Source organism: Hemicordylus capensis, chromosome 6 (genome assembly GCF_027244095.1).
Source record: "Hemicordylus capensis ecotype Gifberg chromosome 6, rHemCap1.1.pri, whole genome shotgun sequence".
In the NCBI taxonomy this organism is placed as follows: Eukaryota; Metazoa; Chordata; class Lepidosauria; order Squamata; family Cordylidae; genus Hemicordylus; species Hemicordylus capensis.
Genome location: NC_069662.1, coordinates 27463846 through 27486101, shown reverse-complemented (window position 1 = coordinate 27486101; position 22256 = coordinate 27463846). Strand labels below are relative to the sequence as shown.

Sequence of the window (22256 nt, the reverse complement as noted above, 5' to 3'; positions counted from 1 at the left end):
CCCCCAAGACCAGGTTAAATATTTGGGTCTTGTAGTTATAGCCAGTGAATTTCCTCACATTACGAAAAAGTTTGTACTATCATAGAGGCTCCAGCCCCTGCCAAAGTCTCCGAGTTGTGTTTATTTCTGGAATTGCTGACTTATTTTGCATGATTTATCCTGATGCTTTCCCACCGTGGACTGCTAGATCAAGGACCATTCTGGAGTTCTTACCCCACTTGTCAGCAGGCATTTCGTGTAGCCAAAAAGGCCCTAACTAGTGCCTCTCTGTCCGTCCACTCTGATCCTTCTCGTCTAGTGCTGCTAGCTTGTGATGCTTCACTTGTCGGGGTGGGGCCTGTGATTTCTCACAGGGTGCCAAATGGGTCAGAGTGGTCAATAGTGTATGCATTGTGGACATTCTCTAAACCAGAATTAGCATTTGCACAGCTAGAAAAAAAGGCCTTGGCCTTGATATTTGGGGTCACAAAATTCCATGAGTTTTCTACACTTAATTCCCTATGATTGGACATTCATGCTTATTACAGATCACAGGCCTTTGCTTCACAAGCCTCTGCTTCAGATTTTAGGCCCAAAGTAGGAGTTCTGTCATTGGCAGCTGCTAGATCACAAGTTAGATCCTATTTCTGGCTGCCTGTTGGTATGACTTGACCTTCAAACCCCCTGCCCAGCATGCAAATGCAGATGCCTTGTCACATCTCCCACTGCTAGGAGGAGCCTCACCAGTCAATATGCAGTGTCGGGTGGATTTTTTGGACCGGTTACCCTTGTCTGCCACGGAAGTGGCAGATGCTACCCAAACAGCCCCTGAAGCTCTTCTCACGATTAGCGAGAAGAGCTTCTTCTGGATCTCCGGGGAGAGCAGGCTTAGATGATCAAAAGGCAGCCCTGGGCAGCCGCATTGGCTGCCCACACAATTGCTGGCTCCGCCACGGAGCCAGCAGGGGCTCTGGGGATTGGGGGCCACATGGCCCCCAGAAGTTCCAGGATGCCTTGCATGAACGTGCTGGGAATCCTGGAGAGGCCTCTGAGCCTGGGAAGTTCTACTCGGGGGTCTACTCATGTGTTGCCGCACAGGTTGACCTGCTCATGTGGTTGGCCTGCTCATATGACTGAAACCATGTTCCCAACTTTTAACATAAAATAGGAAATAATGGTAGAAAGGGGGTGCCTGCTCTGGAGATTTAGGACAGTAATTCCGATTGTGTGAATGACCTCACAGTATTCCTAAAGGAGTCTGGTCACTACAGAAGAAAGTATAACTATCACTTCTCATGACACTATGCTTCTGTTAATGCAGCCCAAGAGTATATTAGCTTTTTTTTTAAAGCTACATCACACTGGTGGCTCATATTCAATTTGTGGTCCAGTAAGACACCATAGTCTTTCTAGATGTACTGCTGTCCCGTCAAGTCTCCACCAACCTAGACGTCTGCATTTAATTTTTCTTACCTAAATGTAGGACTTCAATGTAGGACTTCACATTCATAACATTTACTTTCATGCTTATCTGAAAGTCAGCTTCCTTGAACACATTTGGTCTTAATTCTGAATTAAAGTGCACATTGATTGATAAAACATATTTGGGGTTTAACTGGAAGCAAACATTTTTTCACAGACATATTCATGGACAACTTTCCCAGTTCACTTTTACTAACTTACCCAACACGTTCTTTAGTCTGGTTTATTTGTGCATCCATCATATTATGATTTATTCTTCAGTTCTCTTTCATTCAGATTATATTCATCAAAAGCCAACTAGGAGCAGTCCTTTATATGTGTCAGTGGTGACTACCTTCTTTCCCAAATGTTACATAATAATCCTGAGGCCTGGCTTGAACAGCAAGGGTCAGGTAATTAGGAGAAAGCAGTAAGAATCTATGGTTGCAATCCTAGACACACTTATCTGGAAGTTATCTGGAAGTGAAACGGAACAAATGTGTTCAGTTTCCCTGAACACATTTGGACTCCCTGCTGGGTTAACATGTATACAAGTGCAATGCAATCATTTCAGATGTTACTTTTGTATGCTCTTTACATTGTGATATTTAACTCAAAGTTCTATCTATCTATCTATCTATCTATCTATCTATCTATCTATCTATCTATTTAAAATATGTATACCCCACCCTTCCAGTACACTACTGCTTGGGGTGGCTCAAAACAATAAAATAGTTACAATATACAATAAAAGTAATGAAATTAACCAAACTGAGTAAACAAGTTAAAAGTCAGGTTAAAAACCACAATTAGTATAAAATTTATTTTTAAAAAATGTAAAAGCCAAAAACTGAGCGTTGTAAAAACTAAAAACTAAAGAACCGAACAGATAGCATATGCATATATATTTCCACTTTCGCCAATCATTCTTACCATTCTGGCTGATGCTTCCTTTCCTATAGCTTATGGATGTACATATTCATCATATCACAATTTCTGCTTTATTTCTCTTCAAGATTATGCTAGTTAAATGTCAGCTAGGAAGCAGCCTTTTATTTGTTGTCTGTGGTGATGGCTGAGATTTCTGTGGTAAATATTTTCCAAAGTTAAAGAGGTCAAGTAGAGGAACTCTAATCAGAAACCCAGCCTCACAACTGTTCAGTCTTCAGTCTGGAGTCTTGACTTAGAGAAACTTCTACTAAAATGCTTGCTAATATTTAAGAGTAAATGTTAGATACCAACAGTTGTGCATTAAATTCACAATGCTATCCAAAAGTCCCATTATGCTGACATATGCTCTCTGATCCTATTCACTTCCACCAGAAAAGCCACATACAAAATGACACCACTTAAAAAAATACACATAGCACAGTAACCAGAAAAGATACTCTTAAATATCCATGACAACCACCTAACGGTCATGAGTGGTTCAAGGCATGGAGAGAACCAATCCACAAAGGTGATTATGCTTCATTTCCATGATGTCACTTTATCCCACCATATAGGCAAAGCACGAGTTGTAAGACGCAAACCCATCATTGCTCACTGAGCAGTGGCCAAGGCCATAGTCAGCTTTCATTGCCAAGTGTGTTGCTTAAATTTCTAGGAAGGAATTGAAAGAGATCAGTCCAAAACTAATGTTTTCCTTCATCGTCTATAGAAACATTTACAAATGGTACAAAAATGGCATCCAGATTAGCCTCTGGGGCAACCCAAAGAGACCATATTATTTTATTTTATTTATTTTTTTATTTGTCAAATTTTTACACCACCTCAATCTTTAGTCTCAGGGTGGTTAACAATAGCATAAAAACAGTTAAAAACATATATAAAAAACTTAAAAACATTTTAACAATTTAACAATAAGCCAGCAATTAAACACCCCCCCCCCCTTTTAGGAGCTGAAAAAGCTTGGGCAAAAAGATGGGTTTTCAGGTGTTTTTTGAAAACTGCCAGATGGGGAGGATTGTATTTCAGCAGGGAGCGCATTCTACAATCTGGGGGCAGGGACTGAAAAGGCCTGTCTCTGTATAGCCACCAAACGAGTTGGCGGTAACTGGAGACGGACCTCCTCAGATGACCTCAATGGGCGGTGGGGCTCATAGTGAAGAAGATGCTCTCTTAGATACCCAGGGCCTAAGCTGTTTAGGGCTTTATAAGTTATAACTAGCACTTTGTATTTTGTCCGGAAACCGATTGGCAGCCAGTGTAACTCCATCAGTAAAGGAGTAACGTGGTCTCTCCGAGATGACCCAGAGACTAACCTGGCTGCTGCATTCTAAACCAACTGAAGTTTCTGGACTACGTACAAAGGCAGGCCCACATAGAGCGCATCACAGAAGTCAAGTCTGGAGGTCACCAACAGATGTACCACTGTTTTGAGGTCATTGATAGTAAGAAACGGGGGCAGCTGGCATATCAGCCAAAGCTGATAAAAAGCACCCCTGGCCACCACCTCAACCTGAGAAACCAGGGAGAGATGTGAATCCAGAAGTACTCCCAGACTGCAAATCTGTTCCTTTTGGGGAAGTGTGACCCCATCTAGAATAGGGAGATAAAAGTCATCCCTAGAGTTCTGACTCCGCACAATAAGTACCTCTGTCTTATTTGGATTCAGCTTCAGTTTATTCTCCATCATCCAGCCCATTACTGCTTCCAGGCAGGCATTTAGGGAGGATATGTCAGCTCCTGAAGAAGTTGACATGGAGAAGTAGATGTGGGTGTCATCACCATACTGGTAACACCCAGCTCCAAATCCCCAGATGATCTCTCCCAGCAGTTTCATGTAGATGTTAAAAAGCATTGGAGAAAGAATGGAGCCTTGAGGGACACCATACTTAAGCTCAGATTTTGAAGAGCAACAGACTCCAATTGACACCATCTGGAATCTATCCGAGAGGTAGGAGCGTAACCACTGTAAAACAGTACCTCCCACCCCTCAGATGTTCCAGAAGGATACTATGGTCAATAGTATCAAAAGGACCAATAGAATCACACTTCCTCTATCAATTCCCAATTGGAGATCATCCATCAGAGTGGAGAGCTGGTCTTGTGGTAGCAAGCATGACTTGTCCCCACAGCTAAGCAGGGTCTGCCCTGGTTGCATATGAATGGGAGACTTGATGTGTGAGCACTGCAAGATATTCCCCTCAGGGGATGAAGCTGCTCTGGGAAGAGCAGAAGGTTTCAAGTTCCCTCCCTGGCTTCTCCAAGATAGGGATGAGAGAGATTTCCTGCCTGCAACCTTGGAGAAGCTGCTGCCAGTCTGTGAAGACAATAGTGAGCTAGATAGACCAATGGTCTGACTAAGTATATGGCAGCTTCCTATGTTCCTATGTTCCTATCAGGCTGACCAAGGCAGTCTCCACCCCATATCTGGCCCGAAAACCAGTTTGAAATGGGTCCAGATGATCAGTTTCCTCCAAGACCGCCTGGAGCTGAGAGGCCACCACCCTCTCAATTACCTTGCCCAGCCATGGAAGGTTGGAAACAGGCCTATAATTGCTCAACTCTGAGGGATCTAATGCAGGCTTCTTTAGAAGAGGTCTAATGATTGCCTCCTTAAGACAAGGAGGCATCCTGCCCTCCCTCAGAGAAGCATTTATGATTTCCACCAGGCTGTCTACAACAACCTCCCTGCTAGCTAGAACAGGTCATGTTGGACAAGGGTCAAGAGAAAAGTGGTAGGCCTCACCATTCCAAGCAGCTTGTCCACATCCTCAGGAGTCACAAATTGAAACCGATCCAGTCGAATCACACAAGAGGAGTTGTCGGGCACCTCCAGCTAAGGCATCAAATTAATTGTGGAGTCTCCAACTAGGTTGGCCCGAGTCTGAGAGATTTTATTTGCGAAAAACTCTCTAAACACATCATAGCAGGTAACAGATGACCCCAAATTCTGGTTCAAGGGAGGGCAAGCAGATGCTAGCCCCCTCACAACCCTGAAAAACATGGCTGGACATGAACTCACAGAGGCAATACTGGCAGAAAAGAACTGCCTCTTTGCCGCACATATTGCCTGAGCATAGATCTTTAGATGTGCTCTATGTCACAATGTTTGCTATTACTCCCATCATAAAAGAATTGCACTGGTAGTAGGTGTGTGCATGAAACCGGACCAGTTCGGTCTGCGCCCCATCGAAACACCTCCCCCCCAGTCCAGTTTGGTCCTGGACCGGTTCACGATTTTTTTTTAAAAAAAATTGGAATTAATTGTCAAAAAATACCTTTAGGCCCTTCGGGGGGCTTATTGTAGACCGTGAGGGAGGGGGTACGTGAAGGTTCCCCCACCGGCCTTCCTCATCACTGCCACGGCCAGGTACGTGTATCCTTTTTGGCCCTTTTGTGCCTCTGTAATGATGAGCAGTGGCCATTTTGTCCACTGCTGCGCGTGTACAAATGCTGTCTGCGAGGCCGAGAGGTCCTCGGCCTCGCAGGGCCAAAAAGGATACACTTAGCCAGCCGTGGCGGTGATGAAGAAGGCCATCAGGGGGAGGGGGAACACTCGTGGACACCCCCCCCCCGTGGCCTACAGCAAGCCTCCTGAAGGGGCTAAAGGTATTTTTTGACAATTCCCTTAAAAAAAAAAAAATTCATGATCCGGTCCCAGTGGTTCAGTTCCGATCTGGACAGACCAGGGTGAGTGGGGGTTTGGTTCCATCTTGAACCCCCAAACCTCCGGACCGAACCATCGGACCCCTGGACCATTTGCACATCCCTAACTTGGTTGTTGATATGTTTCCAAGTGAAATAAAAAGTGCTGGCAATTACCTATAAAGTCCTAAACAGATTAGATGCAGGGTATTTGTGGAAGAGAGATGGTCTAGTGGTAACAAGCATGAACTGTCCCCTTTGCTAAGGAGCATCTGCCATGGTTTTCATTTGGATGGGTGACTATGTGTGAATGCTGAAAGATACCGCCCCCCTCCCCAAGAAATATCTTATGATATTTCTGACTTGGTATAAGGGAGCTTCCTTTTTTCCCATGCACAGCATGTCATGCCCCTCCCCAAACCATATGGGTTGGTTTCAGAGGGGGAAAGGATAAAGTGTTTCTTTTCACCCACCTTTCCTGAGACAATGCTCTTCTCTGAAAGCTCCTGAAAAGGCTACAACTGTCTTCTTTCAGTCTGACTGGATCTATTATCGGAGCACCCTTGTCTCTGGGGTTACAGCACATCGCTTTGTTATGGATTCCTCATCTCTCATTACATGTGTGTGTATAATGTTTCGAACATCTGACAGATTGGCTGATGTCACTGAAAGCTTATAACACAGATTTGTAACCCTTTACGGTTCCACAAGATACTTGACTCTCTTTTTTACTCCATTGAGAGTATGCTGCACTATTCTAATCCTTTCCTTGTGGTAGAGAGAATGGAGAACGTAGTAGTGTACTAATGCTTCACTCCCTGAACCCTATTGACCAAAAGGTTGTGTAATCTCCTCTAAGTTCTGGAGTTTGTATATGTCCAAATGCATGAAACTAAGTTCTGGTGAGGTCTAACAAACATGGTTTCCCCCCCATTCTGCTTTCAGTAGTGCTCCAGGGACATGACACTGAACCGTGATATCATCTCACATTGCTAGGATTCAACTTTCATGTTGTTGGTTCTCACATCAGGTAGCCATTTGAGAGAGATGGAGGTCAGAAGTAGTAATTTTCTCAGTGCCTTCATAAGTTTATTATTCTCCTTACATTTCTGTATCTGGTCCTTATTAAGTCTACATGATGTCCAGGTTCCACTATGTAATTATGCAATCTAACCTGTTTTGGTTTTCTTTCTGATTCAAGTGGTGACTTGCAAGGACACAGCTTTGGAGACCTTTCACTGAATGCTGTAATTACCTCAAGGGATTTCTTGAAGCTATAAACATATTGTCTCAACATCTGAAATCTTATATAAGATATTCCACTGTTATTCAAAGCTGCAGTTTGGCCCTCTGAACACGTGGGGTTGCATCAGTCTAACTATTATCATGTGAGGTTCCACCCGTTTAAACATGATCAGTTCCCGTCTATCAGAATGTCCCTGAAACCTGGCTGAATTCGGATGAGAGATGAGAGAGGCACTGGATATTCTGAATCAAGATTTCCCCCAAGATGGGAAAGATACTTCTGTTACTATTGCTCCCTCTGTGGCTCCAGAAAGCTGAAGAGAAAGCACATAAAGTTATATGTACCATGACTGATCTGCTCCAGATCCCGTATGAATATATTCAGTCAGGGGATTTAATCATTGGCATGATTTCTTCTCAATATACCTATGTATTTGATGAAATGTGTTTCTGGGAACACCCAAACTCTAATTTGATAAATGAACTTGTGTAAGGAAATTTTTCTTTCTGATACAGCATGCTCTGGGCTGAATATCAAAGTGAACCAGGGATATGTTTAGATAGTGATATGATTGTTTATATTTTTTCCTATAAATGTTATAAGCACTTCGTATGGTAAGTTGTTCTTGTTTTTCCCCTAATTTGGCTTTCCTCTTCCTCTTGCTCAATCTACATATCACCTTTTCACTTCACACGTCACATTAGTCTATCTGTTTTGCCTCTTCTTTCTTGTTTCATCTTCATCTTCCCACTCTGCACCCTTTCCTACACTACTGGTTATCCAAGATAAGTGCCTTGAAGACATTAATACAGAGTCCAATAATAAATACAACATGTATAATTGGTGGCTTAGATAAAGTCTCTTAGAACTTTCTAAATATAGACACACTCTCAGGTTATTTTACTAATCTTGAAGATCCTTTTCTTTTAAAACTTGCAAGATGAGACTAATGCGTTTCAACACGTGGGCCACATTTGCATATAAAACCAAACTGGAGATGAATGGGGCAGAGGTTGGAATTTGGATATATCCAAATGCATGAAATGGTGGTTTTGTGGCAAAAGCAACCTGTGGTTTACGTCGCCAAGCTTCAGTTTGAACCTTCAGTTTGTAGTGAGTTTCGCTACTCCAACCTGAGGTTTGAAAGTGGCAGCATTAGGTCTAAATGCAAAAAGAGTTTGAAAGCAGAGTTTTGTGTGGTTTCTGGAACCGAAATCATAGAGAGGGTGGCCCAGACCTGCCCAGCAACATGCCAGCTACATGTCTGCTGTGCTTCTTGCTGGCCCCCGCTCCAAGCACTTGCCCCGCTCCCTGTTCCATATTCCTCAAGCCGTTGGCCAGCAACAGGGACTCCAGGCTGTCCAATCCCAAGCTTCTAAGCATGTCAAAGGGAAATGTCGCATTGTGGGGTGCCCACCTTCCACTATGCCTCTTGTTCCCCCCTCTGGCAATCAGAAGAGAAAGGGGACAGGATGGCAGGATGGGCACAAGGTGTTTTGGTCTCCAGAAATGAATAGATAAAGAAGTATATTCATAAGCACATGTGGCACCATAAACCAGGCAACCTGATTAGATGGCTGCCAAGATAACATAGGGCAGGGCAGTGATACTGGAGGTCGGGTTAAAAGACAGCCCCACCCAGGAATTCTTGAATGGCTCTGATCTAATTTTTGTACAATAAAGTTGTGGAAGGGAGACCTAGCCCCTTCTCCTTGGGTAAGAGCATGCAGTCTCTGGTGTTACTCATGAAAGGAACCAGCCAGCAGGAGCAGTATTGCCTCAAGTCACAGGAGAGATTCCTTCTTTGTGATTATTATGGATGCTGCTTTGGAGGAGACCCATGCACTGGTCTCATTTCCTACCAGAGAATCAACTCTCAGAATACCTCAGACATTGAAAACAACAAAACCCAGTGCCCCATGGGCCTGTCATTTTGTGGGTGTTTGGCACCCTCTGTAGACTATACCACAACCTGCTCTGGGCCACCCTGGTGCCCCCCAAGTGGTATTATGGGGCTGCTGAAATTCTCCATTATTCCCTATGGGGGGGAAGCTTAAAGACGCACAAACTTCAGAAAAAATTTAAAAAGCATCCCTTTCACCACTTTATTTGAAATCTGAGCAGTAGCAGGCATCCATTGGGGCACTATCACCTGACCCACTCTTCTGTCTCCAAAACCCCCTTTCTGCCCTGAATCTGCCACAAAGACATGCCAACTTCATATTTTTAAAGAACACCCCTTTGCCCAGTTTCTTTGAAATATGGGTGGCAGCTTCCTTGCACCCATTGTGCACTAGCACCCACCACAACCCACTCTGGGCCACCCTGGTGCCCCCCACATGGAGCTATAAGGCTGATGAAACCTCCATTATTCCCTATGGGGTGAAGCTTAATGATGCACCAACTTCAAAAAAATATTTTAAAAGTGCCCCTTTGACCAATTTCTTTGAAATGAGGGTTTTAGCTTCCACCCATTGGGCACTACCACCCACCCCACTCTTTTGCCCCAGAACCCCTTTTTTGCCCCAAATTGATTCAGATTTGGAAAATTCAGGTATAAATCAAATCTGACGTGATTCAGGTGGGGGCAGATTTGGACCCCAAACAAATCAGGGCTGATTCAATTCATGCACATCCCTAATTTTCCTGGGAGCAACAGGCAGGAGAGGTGGCATGCCCTCACCTCTTGCCTGTAGGCTTCTCAGATGGATCTGGTGGTCCACTGTGGGAAACAGAATACTGGAATAGATAGGCCTTTGGCCTGAACCAGTAGGGCTGTTTTTATGGCTATGTTCTCAGTAGAGAGTTCTGTTGATGAGTGACAGCAGAGGTTGGTTAAAAAAGTACAGTTGGACGAGGAGCAGGATTGTTGTGAGGTAAAACAGAGGCTAGGAGAGGATTTCTAAGGAAGGAATTGTATCAAGGAATTGGGAGTTGACTGAAGGAGAGTGTGGGATGAATATTGTTCTTAAGAAAATTTATGGAAATATACATTGTAAAATTAACAGAAATGCTAAGTCTGTTTGTTGATATTTAGTAAGAGTTATGGAAGTTTCTCATGATTAAGAAATCTACAGATGAAATGCTAGAAATGCCCTGTTTTAAACAAAGAAGAAAATATTCAATTTGGCTTGAGTACAGAAGACAACTAACTCCAGAGGCTATAGACATTGGCCTTCACTGATTTGAAAGGAAACTAGAACTGAACTTGTAAATAATTATACATGTTTATTTGAACTTAAAAAAAAAAACTTGGTCAAGAAAAATAAAATTCAAACCTTTTCATTCAGACCGAGATCTCTGAATGGTCCTTTCCTATGCATTGTGCCATTACCCACTACTTATAAGGACAAAGGGGTACAGAACAGTTTGAAGAAAGTACCAGAGATATAAGAAGATATGGAAGTACTCTGGAGAATTTTAAAAGGAAATGATTACAAGTGAGGTGGAAAAATCACATAGATCTTTACATATCTCCATCATCATTATGTAAATATTTTGTAAAGGGGTGAATATTTATCTTGCATACTGTGTTACTTTTCCTTTAGCATCTGGCCAAAGAACTACCAGCATTCCTTGTCCGTGGTATTTGCAGTGAAGGAAGTCAATGAGAACTCCAAGTTCTTACCAAATGTCACCCTGGGGTTCCACATATATGACAGTTATTTTAATGCAAAATTTATTCATCAAAACACCCTGCAGCTTCTCTCCTCCCAAGGCATGATTATCCCCAACTTCAAGTGTGACAAACAAAAATATCTGATAGCTGTCATTGGAGGACATGATCATAAAATCTCCCTTCAAGTAGCTACTATTTTGGGCATCTACAAGATTCCACAGGTAGGATGATTGAACATAACATGCGAATTTAAGAACAGCCCTGCTGGATCAGGCACAAGGCCCATCTATTTTTTAAAATAAGATTTTATTATGCATTTGTTAATAATGTAAGTAAAAACAGGAAAAGTTACATCTCTCAGAGAATACATGATTACAGACTAGAACATATCCATCATAAGAGCCTCCTCTATATGCAAGATACATTTGATAATTGTATATATTCATGTATATATGTGCATATAATTATAGAATAAGAAATGGTGACATGAGATTTAATCTTACCATCAGCCAAATTACAAATCTAGCAGTTAAACAATACAAAGAGGGGAGAGTCAAAACGGGCAACAGCAGCAGCAGCAACAACAAAAAACAAACCCCAAAACATATACATGAATATTATAATTGATTCAGGCACTGAATCAACTGTGGCAACTCATGAGTAGACCCCTGACCAGGAGGCTAAAAACCAGCCTCCTGGCTTGGAGGTCTCTCCAGCATGCCCTGCGCACTTTCGCAGAGCATGCTGAAACTTCAGGGGGCCGCACAGACCCCCATCCCCTCAGCCCCCACTGGCTCCATGACGGATTCGGCAGTTATGTGGGTGGCCAATCTTTATGACAGTTACATTAATTCAAGGCCCACTGATCAGAACACCCAGCAGCTTCTCTCCTCTCAAGACATGATGGTCCCCAAATTCAAGTGTGACAAGCAAAAACATCTGATAGCTGTCATTGGAGGACCTGACCATAAAATCTCCCTTCAACTGGATACTATTTTGGGCATTTACAAGATTCCACAGGTAGAATTATTGTGTGGGCTATTACACATTTCAAACAGTTATCCTTTCAACATCTCCTCAGCAGATGTTCATTATTATTTTTTTAAGACAAGAGGCTGGAACAAGAGATATACATAACATAAAAAGGACTATGGGGAGCATCCAAACTTAGGGTGCTATCACATTCAAACTTTTCACACATGCTGCACTTTAGGGATATATTGAGGGAGGGGTCATTGAGGGTAGCAGGTGGAATGGGGATAAGGGGAAATGTGCAAATGAGAAAGAGCCTAAGTAGTTTCTAGAAGTTTGTGAACTGCTTAGGATGTCCTGTATGTTAACATCATTCTTATTCAAATCTTGGTTCCTAAGCTAAACTGGGATAAGAGAGAAAGGCAACTCCACTCACTGAATAGGTACCTTAGGCAAAAAGAATAGTTTTTGAATATTCACCCAACAGAAAGATTCAACAACAATTGTGAACTCTTCCTTCAGTAACTGGTGGCACATACTTGAGCAGCAATAGCTAAAACTAAAACTAAACATTCCCTGTAACTTATGATCTTTCTCTCACATGGGCTTGGAGGAATTTTGGTCCATCCTTCCATACAAAGCCTATTGTCAACTAGGTGGAAACCTCAAAGCAAAGTACAGTATGGATGTGGTGAGCAAAAGAGTGATAAAAGAGTTCAAATTAAAGTTGCCTATAATGTGAACAGCCACCATTTTTTGAATAAATCAGCAGATCAGCAAAATACACCTATTGGGGTGCCTTAGTACTTCCCATATGCTGTGAATTTGGTTTGCTTTCAGATAACACTGAGGGGACACATACATGGACATACGTATGGACATGGTGATCTCATAAAGTTTCCTTCCCTTCAGAAAGCCGGCTAAGGATCACTTTACACACAGAGACAGGCACAGAGAGACATACACAGGGGCGTAGCAAGGTTGGGGTGGGCCCAGAGACAAGATTTTATAATTCCCCCCCGCCCCGAAGCTCAGCTCATGAAGTAAAGAAATCTTAAATGAGACTGAATATTGGTAACAAAAAGCAGAGTAAAATTACTGAAGGAAGCCTGGGTGGCTGTGAGGCTGGGGGAGTTATGTGACTTTCCTCTGGGGTGGCCCCCAAGGCAGTGGGCCCCCAGACAACTGTTTCTCCTTGCCCTATTATAGTTACGCCCCTGGACATACACAGAGGAGATGAAAAGATATTTCAAGGATGTCTGATGTTTTAGGATAGAATTCAAAGAAATTGTCTTTTATCCTACCAAGAAGCTGGACATTTAAGAAACTGAACGCTACACTGTGTGAGAGAAATGGGAAAAATTATGACCAGAAATGAACAGAGAGAATGACATCAATAATTAGAATAATGTGCACTTCCATGCTATACACAAGCACAATCTTGCAAATTTCTTACGAATTTCCTCCATAAAAACACAAAATCACATTATTTACATTTGCCATAGGTTTTAGAGCTGCCTATATTTGGAATTAATTGCTGTACTTTAGCATTAGTTCTGCCCTTACTTATGGACATTTCTTTTTGCTTAGATTGCCTATGTTGCATTATCTCCAATGATCAGTGTTAAAACCCAGCTACCTTCATTTTATCGCATGGCTCCTAATGAAGCACATCAGTACAATGGGATTGTCCATCTCCTTCTGCATTTCCAGTGGATTTGGATTGGAATCATCACAGCAGACAATGATGATGGAGAACATTTTCTGCAAATATTGATACCAATGCTTTCTATGAATAAAATATGTACAGCTGTCATTGAAAAATACCCAGAGCCATCAGATTTTATAGAGAAAATGAGTTCAGTCGAATCTCTTCGGGCCAAGGCCTTTTCATTAACCAGTTCAAAAGTCAAAGTATATCTTATGTATGCGGATATTGTGACCATTGGATCTTTTAAATGTTTCATCTATTTCACCACACTATCTGAAGGTATTACAGAGAGTGCTTTGTACAGAGTGTGGATCATGACTGCTCATTGGGATTTCTCATCCAAGGCCGTGAACAGGGCTTTTGATATACAAATCTTTGGTGGTGCCTTGTCTTTTTCAACTCACTCCAATGAAGTCTTGGGGTTCAAAGAATTCCTCCAGCTCCTACAACCTAATGTGCCCAAAGGAGATGGCTTTCTCAGAGTCTTCTGGGAAAAGGCATTCAACTGTTTATTTTCTGAATCTAATATGCACAAGGAGAGTGATGATACCTGCACCGGCGAAGAGAAGCTGGAAAGCCTGCCTGGGGCTCTGTTTGAAATGGGCATGACTGGCCAAAGCTACAGCATCTACAATGCCGTCCATGCCATAGCACATGCTCTGCAAAAGATATACACATCCAGGCCAAAACCCAAAGCAATGTCTGACAGGGGTAGATGGGATCTTCAGAATCTGCAGCCTTGGCAGGTAATATTTCACATCCACAGCAGCTTTCTTGCTACACCAGTTGTGCACACAATGGCTGCATTTGCACGTAACGGCAAACTGCAGATAGATAATCCTGAGGTTAATTTTTCTAACTATGAAATGCATTGCAGACATTCAATGGTTCCAAGGTAGGGGAACCCCTCCCTCTTCCTGGTATGCCGAGTCTACATCCCAGCAAGCTCCAGAGCGGTCACGTCACCTGACTATGGGCAAGCCATCAGAACACCTGCAGGGCAGCAGCCATTAGCCACAATCCTCAAAGGGGTATGCTGAACACGATCTTGCCTTTTCAGAATGGACCATCTGCCCTCAGCAAGGAAAGGGTATTCTAATCCCTTTAAATGGTATTTAAGCTACAAATCTGATTGCAATTGTACCACCACCCTGATAAAAGCCCCACAGCAAAACAGTCTCACACAGGCAAAATGTCTGGCAATAGGGAATGAAGAGGGGCACTATTCTTTTGTTACTCTAGAAAGGGATCATGATTACTTCCTAGGAGGGAATATATATAAGAGGGAGGACAAAGGATCCTCTGATCTTGTACACCGTGACTAAGGATGCTCTTGTGATGGCAGGCGCCATAAAGGCAGTCCAAGAACCCCCAAGCACACTTCTGCCCCTGTGTCAGCTTGCCATGCGGGGATTAGTCATCTCATGAGAGGGCCAGTCCACTGAGGAGGACCAGAAGCTCCACAACCTTCAGTCCTCCATTGGAATGCACTCTTATGAGTTAGTCCATGCAAATTGCATTATTTCTGGTAAATAATAGAACTTGTATACCATGACCTCCTCCTCTCTGGGGAAGCTTTTCATACTCCCAAGGAGTAATGGCCACTCCATGTGTCCAGGTGGGCTGACCAGGGAAACACCGGGACCAGGGATAGATCTTTACTGTCATACAAATGTAATGGATTTTTACCAGCATTGCAGCATATGCAGATTGGCTGCTGTGGAGAATCACAGGAGGGGGAGCCCCAGTTATCAGTGATCCCATGAAAGTGGGGTCACCGTAACAGGCAAAAACAAACATGTGAATGTGCCAATGGATGACTGGAGTGGCAGAGGGCTTGTTTGGTCTGCTGCTTCAGAGCAGTCACCCAGACAGGAAAAGGTGTTGCTGGCATAACCATTGGCTTGCTTGTGTCAAGCAACCAGGCTGGGTGGCATCTGCTGTCTGGCCTGCATGCATGTCTCCATGGTCTTTCATTCTCATTAGAGTCAGCGTGGTGTAGTGGTTAGAGTGCTGGACTAGGACCGGGGAGACCTGAGTTCAAATCCCCATTCAGCTATGATACCTGCTGGGTGACTCTGGGCCAGTCACTTCTCTCTCAGCCTAACCTACTTCACAGGGTTGTTGTGAAGAGAAACTTAAGTATGTAGTACACCGCTCTGGGCTGCCTTGGAGGAAGAGCGGGATATAAATGTAATAATAATAATAATAATAATAATAATAGCAGTCTTTGAGAGAATGGCTATCATCACCGATTATTAGTGAATCAGCCCCATCCGTGTATCTTCCAGGATGGTTCTTTTCTTGTGTAGTGCATGGGTGTCTCCGTGGCCTTTCATGGTGTAGTGCATGATTCTACTCTAGAGCAGCATCTATCATCAGCACCACCAAACAAAGAGATGCTTACTTTGATTTAGGTTCTTATTCTCTAATACAAACTGTATTATGATTGTTTATCTGATGATTGATTGATTGATTGATTGATGTGCTGTCAAGTTGGTGCTGATTTTTATCAAGCACATAAATAGATTTTCTCCAGGATGATCTGACTTCAACTTGGCCTATAAGGTCTCTCAATGGTGCATTCATTGCTGTTGTAATCAAGTCCACCCACCACCTTGTGGATGATTGCCCTCTTCTCTTTCCTTTAATTTTCCCCAGTGTCATGGATTTCTCAAGGGATCTGGGTCTTCGCATAATGTGTCCAAAGTATGATAGTTTGAGCCTGGTCATTTGTGGTTCGAGTGAAAATTCTGGGTTGATTTGTTCTATGATCCATTTGTTTGTTCTCCTGGCTGTCCATGCTATCTTCAAAAGTCTTCTCCAGCACCAAAGTTCAAAAGCATCAATAAAGATCTATCTATCCATCTATCTATCCATGGCTTTTCACTCCCATGAGAGAGTGGTCCTTGGGAGAAGGCGCATTGTCACATATTATTGATGATTCTGCATGAACCCTGTGTACCCCAGGATGGTTCTTATAATGAGTAATGCCATGGAGCATGTTCTTGGGCTGGCCCTACCCCAACATCATTGTACAAAAAGTAGAGCAGAGGCATTCAAGAATTCCAGGAAGGGGCGTCCTTTTAAAGCAGACACTGGGGACAGCTGCCCTGCTGTTATATTTTCAGAAGTCTAATCAGGTTGTCAAGTTTATAGTGCCACTGCAATGGTATGTGCTTGTTAATGGACTTTTTATTGATTTGTGTGTGTAACCTAAACACATAGTGCCCATCCTTCTATCCCCCCTCTTTCTCTTCCGGTTGTCAGATGGGAAACAAGAGACACAGTGGAAAGCATTTAGTTGGCAGGTACAAGAGACAAGGTCTTTTCAGTTGTGGCCTCACAGCTGTGGAATGCCCTCCCAGTAGAACTTCACCAACTTCACCCAGAATAACTTCACGCAGTATAACTTCCTCCCATTTAAAAAAAAGTTCTTAAAATCTACCTTTTTAGACAGGCTTATAACGCTTTGTAACAGTTTGATGGAGGCACCAGGGTAGGCAGTGAGGGGCAGTGGGATGTACCTTTACAGATCCTTAACTCAGTACCACTAGCACCTGCAAGTCCCAAGAGAAGGGGTAGCCCAACCATCATTTTGCACCAAGGCGCCCCACCTATGGTGCTTTTCTGGCCTTTGCCCCCACACAGCAGGCATTTATGTATAGTCACCATGCATGTGCCCATGCTAGAAGAGCACCGTAGGTGGGCCAGCCTCGTTGTGAGATGATGGGTGAGGCCCCACTCTTCACGGGATGATGATATTTAAAGGTACCTCCTGCTGCTCCTTGCTGCCCACCGTGGTGCCACCCTCATGGCCCGCATCTGTCATATGAGTTTTAATAGGGTTTTTATTGATTCTATTCTATGCCCTCTTTTATTTGTTTTAATGTTTTAAGTTTTATGTTATATTAATATTTTTTAAAATAAAGAACTTAAAAAATACAAATTTGTGTCTAGGTACACCCTTTCCTGAGGAGCATCTCATTTAACAACAGCGCTGGGGACACCGTGGTTTATAATGAGGATGGTGAACTAGCAGCTGGATTTGATGTCATAAACTGGGTTACTTTCCCAAACCAATCTTTCCACAGAGTGAAAGTAGGAAGGATAGATCCACAGGCTTTACCAGGCCAGGAATTCACCATTAACCAGGAGGTCATCACATGGCACAGCATGCTTAATCAGGTGGAAGCTGACTACCAATATGAAATAAATGGGAAACGCAACAAAATGTTGAATCCTCTCAAATTTAATACCCACTTCCAGGATATGGAATCAAGCAGGACAATTCCTCAGACGGATTTTCTCTGCTTTTTACCTACTGCTAGTTTAAACATTCTTTATATCCTGGCTCCACTAAACATGGTTAATACTTGTTGCTTGTTTGTTCAGTGGTTTTTGATCTCTGTTATGTTTTTAACTTACAAGATAAAGTACCTTTGCATGCCTTAGGGTTATGTACACCCAGAAACAGCATTTGCTGCTAGGATCAAGGCACCGTATTCCAAATTTTCAAAATAAGTTGAACATTTCCCCCCTCTTTGAAAATAGTCCTTTGAAAACCCAAAGTGAAGATCTATTCACTTGTCTTATACACTTGTTTGGAATCACAGAATTGTATCCCAAACTATGGCCACACTAAATGGTCATAGAGGCAAGTTTTGGGCGGTATAGAAATATTTTGAAAATTAATTAATTAATTAATTAATTAATTAATTAATTTATAAATAAATAAATAAATAAATAAATAAATAAATAAATAAAGTGGTAGTTTCCCATTTATCGATATTTTAGGAAGACCAGTTAGAAACTGTGCTACTAACTGACAATCATATCTTGTATGTGGGCACACCAAGTTGCACAGAAATGGGAAAAGCATGGTGCTATTGCAGCAGCATTAATGTTAAGGAGTTGTGGAACAGCACTCTTCAATCGGATTGCTACGGCTATCTTTGATGAGCAAAGCAGCCTCAGTGCATTGGTTATGCCAATGGAAGCCTGCATATTATCTTGGCCAGCCAAAAGATTCACATTTTAACCATTCTTCAAAAACCCTTTTCAAAGCCATGCTTTTAATGGGTTCCTTGCGGACTTGGACTCCACTGTTTCTACAAAGTCTATAAAGGTGGTGTCCGCAATCCCTCTTGCAGTATTAGATTGGATCAGTTTCAATCTGTGATGCCTGATGACATGGACAAGCTGCTTGGGGCGATGTGGCCTACCAATTGTTCTCTTGATCCTTGCCTGACTTGGCTGCTTTTATCTAGCAGGGAGATTGTTGGGGATGGCTTAGTTAATATCATTAACTCATTGCTGAGGGAGGGTAGGATGCCTCCTTGTTTGAAGGAGGCAATTATTAGACCACTTCTTAAGAAGCCTTCCCTAGATCCTTCAGTGATGGACAGTTATAGGCTGATCTCCAAACTCCCATGGTTGGGCAAAGTAATTGAGAGAGTGGTGGCTAACCAGCTCCAGTTTTGGAGGAAACCGATTATCTAGACCCATTTCAAACTGGCTTTAGAGCGAGCTATGGGGTTGGGTCTGCCTTGGTCGGTCTGATGGATGACCTTTACAAGGGAATTGACAGAGGGAGTGTGACTCTGTTGGTTCTTTTGGATCTCTCGGAAGCATTCGATACCATCGACCATGGTATCCTTCTGGATCCCCTGAGGGAGTTGGGAATAGGAGGCACTGCTTTGCAGTGGTTCCGCTCCTATCTCTCAGGCAGATTCCAGATGGTGGAGCTTGGTGTCAGTTCCTCTTTAAAATGGGAGCTATTATATGGAGTCCCTCAGGGCTCCATTTTGTCACCAATGCTTTTTAATATTTACATGAAACCGCTGGCTGAGGTCATCAGGAGATTTGGTGCAGGGTCTTATCAGTATACATTATCTTGGCCAGCTAAAAGCTTCTCATTTTAACCATTCTTTGAAAACCTTCTTAAAAAACCAAACCAAACCAAACCAGTGAATTTCTTGTTTTCCCCAGGATTTCCTTTCATTTCAGAATAGAAGAAAAGCAAATGTGCTCAGGACTGACTTCTGAATGGATTTTCCATTCTTTGCTTCCTACACAGGACTAATGAGCTGACTTCTTAAATCTTATTTATTGACTCGTCATATTTATATACCGCCTGATATGTGTAACTCTAGGCAGTGTACACAATTAAAAACAACAAATACAAAACAGAGTAAAAACCATTAGAACACTTTCAAAGAATAAAAAGATAAAACAATTTCATAGGATAAAAACAATTAAACAGTTTTAAATTAAATTCAGTTAAAAGCCTGAGAAACAGGTGTCTTGAGGGTCTTCCTAAAAGCAATCAGAGATGGAGATGTCCCTTTTTTGACAGAGAGTATATTCCAAAAGTGTGGGGCAGCAGCCACGGACAAGGCCCATTCCTGAGTTGCCACCTAATGAACCAGTGGCGACTGTAACTGGACCTCCCTAGATGGTTTTAAGAGGCGGCTGGGTTCATGACAAACATGGTGATGTTATGGGGAGGTGTTAATTTGAGGGTTCTTTATCCTCTTTGAAAAGAGTCCTTTGAAGCCCAAGTGAAGCCCTATTCACTTCTCTTTTTCACTTTTTGGGGATCTTGTTTCCATTGTCCAGCACTGAATTTACAAAACCAACTAAGTTTGGGTCCTTACCATTCTGTTATAGCCCTCCCCCCTCCCATGAGAAGGAACTTTGGCGTTACTTCCATAGAGTATTTTGTTGATAAGATGTATTTTTCTTTTCTGAATAGGTGTTGCCCCTTGCTGTGTGTAATAACAATTGCCATCCAGGTTACAGAAGAAAAACAAAAGAAGGGGAACCATTTTGTTGCTATGATTGTGTTCCTTGTTCAGATGGGGAAATTTCAGATCAGAATGGTAGGAGACATGAGAACTCTGCAGTCATTCTCCAAAAGCAGGTACACTGGTTAACAGTGGCCAGCCAAAAAGGGATCTCTTCTCCTGGCCAGTGAGAATTAAAATCAATGCACTCAGGAAGCTGTTTCAGCCTCCCTTCATCCTATGTGTGCTCTGTTTATTCCTGGCTAATGAGGAGGGGGCCTCTTCTGGCCTCCCAGCATTGTATATTAAGAGTAGAAACAACAGAGTGGAAATAAAAGTGGTTTCTGGTAAAAGTAGTTGGAAATACCAAATTCTAGACACAGGTGGATATTCTGTATGTAAAACAAAAAGCGGACAGGATTGCCCAGGGATTGATGTGACATCTCCTTTGCCTTTCAGACTTGGATGACTGTTTCAAATGCTCAGCAGATCAATTTCCAAACAAGAACCAAAATGGGTGTCTTCCAAAGCGACTACATTTCCTCTCTTTCTTGGAAGTTTTGGGGATTGTTTTGGTTGCCTTGGCTCTGTCTTTTTCTGCGATCACAGTCTTGGTGATGACTATTTTCATTAAGAACAAGAACACTCCCATTGTCAAGGCCAACAATAGAGATCTCACCTATGTTCTGCTCATCTCTCTACTCCTCTCCTTCCTCTGCTCCTTGCTATTCATTGGCCAGCCTCGGAATGTGAACTGCTACTTACGACAAACAGCTTTTGGTGTCATCTTCACAATGGCTGTTTCTTGCGTGTTGGCAAAAACCGCCACTGTGGTTCTGGCTTTCCTGGCCACTAAGCCAGGGAGCAGGATGAGGAAATGGGTTGGGAAAAGACTGGCAAACTCTATTGTTCTTGGTTGCTCCTTGATTCAAGCAAGCATTTGTACTGTATGGCTATGTACTGCTCCTCCATTCCCAGATGTGGACATGCACTCTCTGGCTGAAGAAATCATACTGGGATGCAATGAAGGCTCAGTCGCTATGTTTTATTGCGTCCTGGGGTACCTGGGATTCCTGGCTATTGTTAGCTTTGCATTGGCTTTCCTAGCCAGGAAGTTACCAGACAGTTTCAACGAAGCCAAATTTATCACTTTTAGCATGTTGCTCTTTTGCAGTGTCTGGGTGTCCTTTTTCCCATCTTATCTGAGCACCAGGGGAAAGTATACTGTGACTGTAGAGATCTTCTCCATTTTGACCTCTAGTGCTGGATTACTGGCTTTTATCTTTTCCCCCAAATGCTACATAATCATCCTGAAGCCTGGCTTGAACAGCAAGGACCAGCTAATTAGGAGAAAATAGAATCAAAGCCTTCAGTTCTAGACACTGAAGCATTTAGAGTTTGAGGTGACCTTAGCTGTCTTCTAGCTCTAACCCGTGCTCAGTCCTGAGGAGCAGGGGAAGGTGTTTACAACATTGTGCCATGAGGCACAATGTTCCACTGTCAATCAGCTCTTACAGTTCTTGACCTGCCCTCAGGAGTAAATGTCACTTCCTACTTCCAAGTGACAATCCTTCAGATATTTTAAGGCTGTCAAATTTCCTTCAAAATCACCCTGAAACCTTGCTTGAACAGAAAGGACCACATATTAGGAGAAAATAGAGTCAACGTCTACAGTTCTGGACACTGAAACATTTAGTGTGAAATGATCTTAGGTGTCCTTTAGCTCCAACCCCTGCCAGGTTCTGGATAGTTGCTTTTTGAAATTCTCAAGGAATGGTATTTATTAACATGGTGACATGAGGCAGACTGTACTACTGTCAGACAGGTCAGAAATTCTAATCCTGCCCTTAAGAGCAAACAAGAACATGCCAGTTACTTGTTCTCAAG

General features: G+C 42.7%; 1 protein-coding gene across 1 annotated transcript; it reads left to right on the top strand.

The window, feature by feature from the left end:
- The first annotated feature begins 11696 nt into the window (after positions 1-11696).
- On the top strand, positions 11697-21727 carry LOC128331033 (vomeronasal type-2 receptor 26-like). The gene is made up of 5 exons (XM_053264399.1): positions 11697-11918; positions 13461-14327; positions 17542-17769; positions 20339-20465; positions 20829-21727. The coding sequence occupies exons 1-5, from the start codon at positions 11697-11699 to the stop codon at positions 21725-21727; spliced, it is 2343 nt and encodes a 780-aa protein (XP_053120374.1).
- The last annotated feature ends 529 nt before the right edge of the window (positions 21728-22256 follow it).

Excerpts from the sequence above, each read along its gene's own strand:
- LOC128331033 (XM_053264399.1), top strand. The coding sequence starts at position 11,697 with ATGACGGATTCGGCAGTTATGTGGGTGGCCAATCTTTATGACAGTTAC. Across the intron at positions 14,328-17,541 it reads AGAATCTGCAGCCTTGGCAG|GTACACCCTTTCCTGAGGAG; the intron begins GTAATATTTCAC and ends ATTTGTGTCTAG. Across the intron at positions 17,770-20,338 it reads GGCACAGCATGCTTAATCAG|GTGTTGCCCCTTGCTGTGTG; the intron begins GTGGAAGCTGAC and ends TTTTCTGAATAG.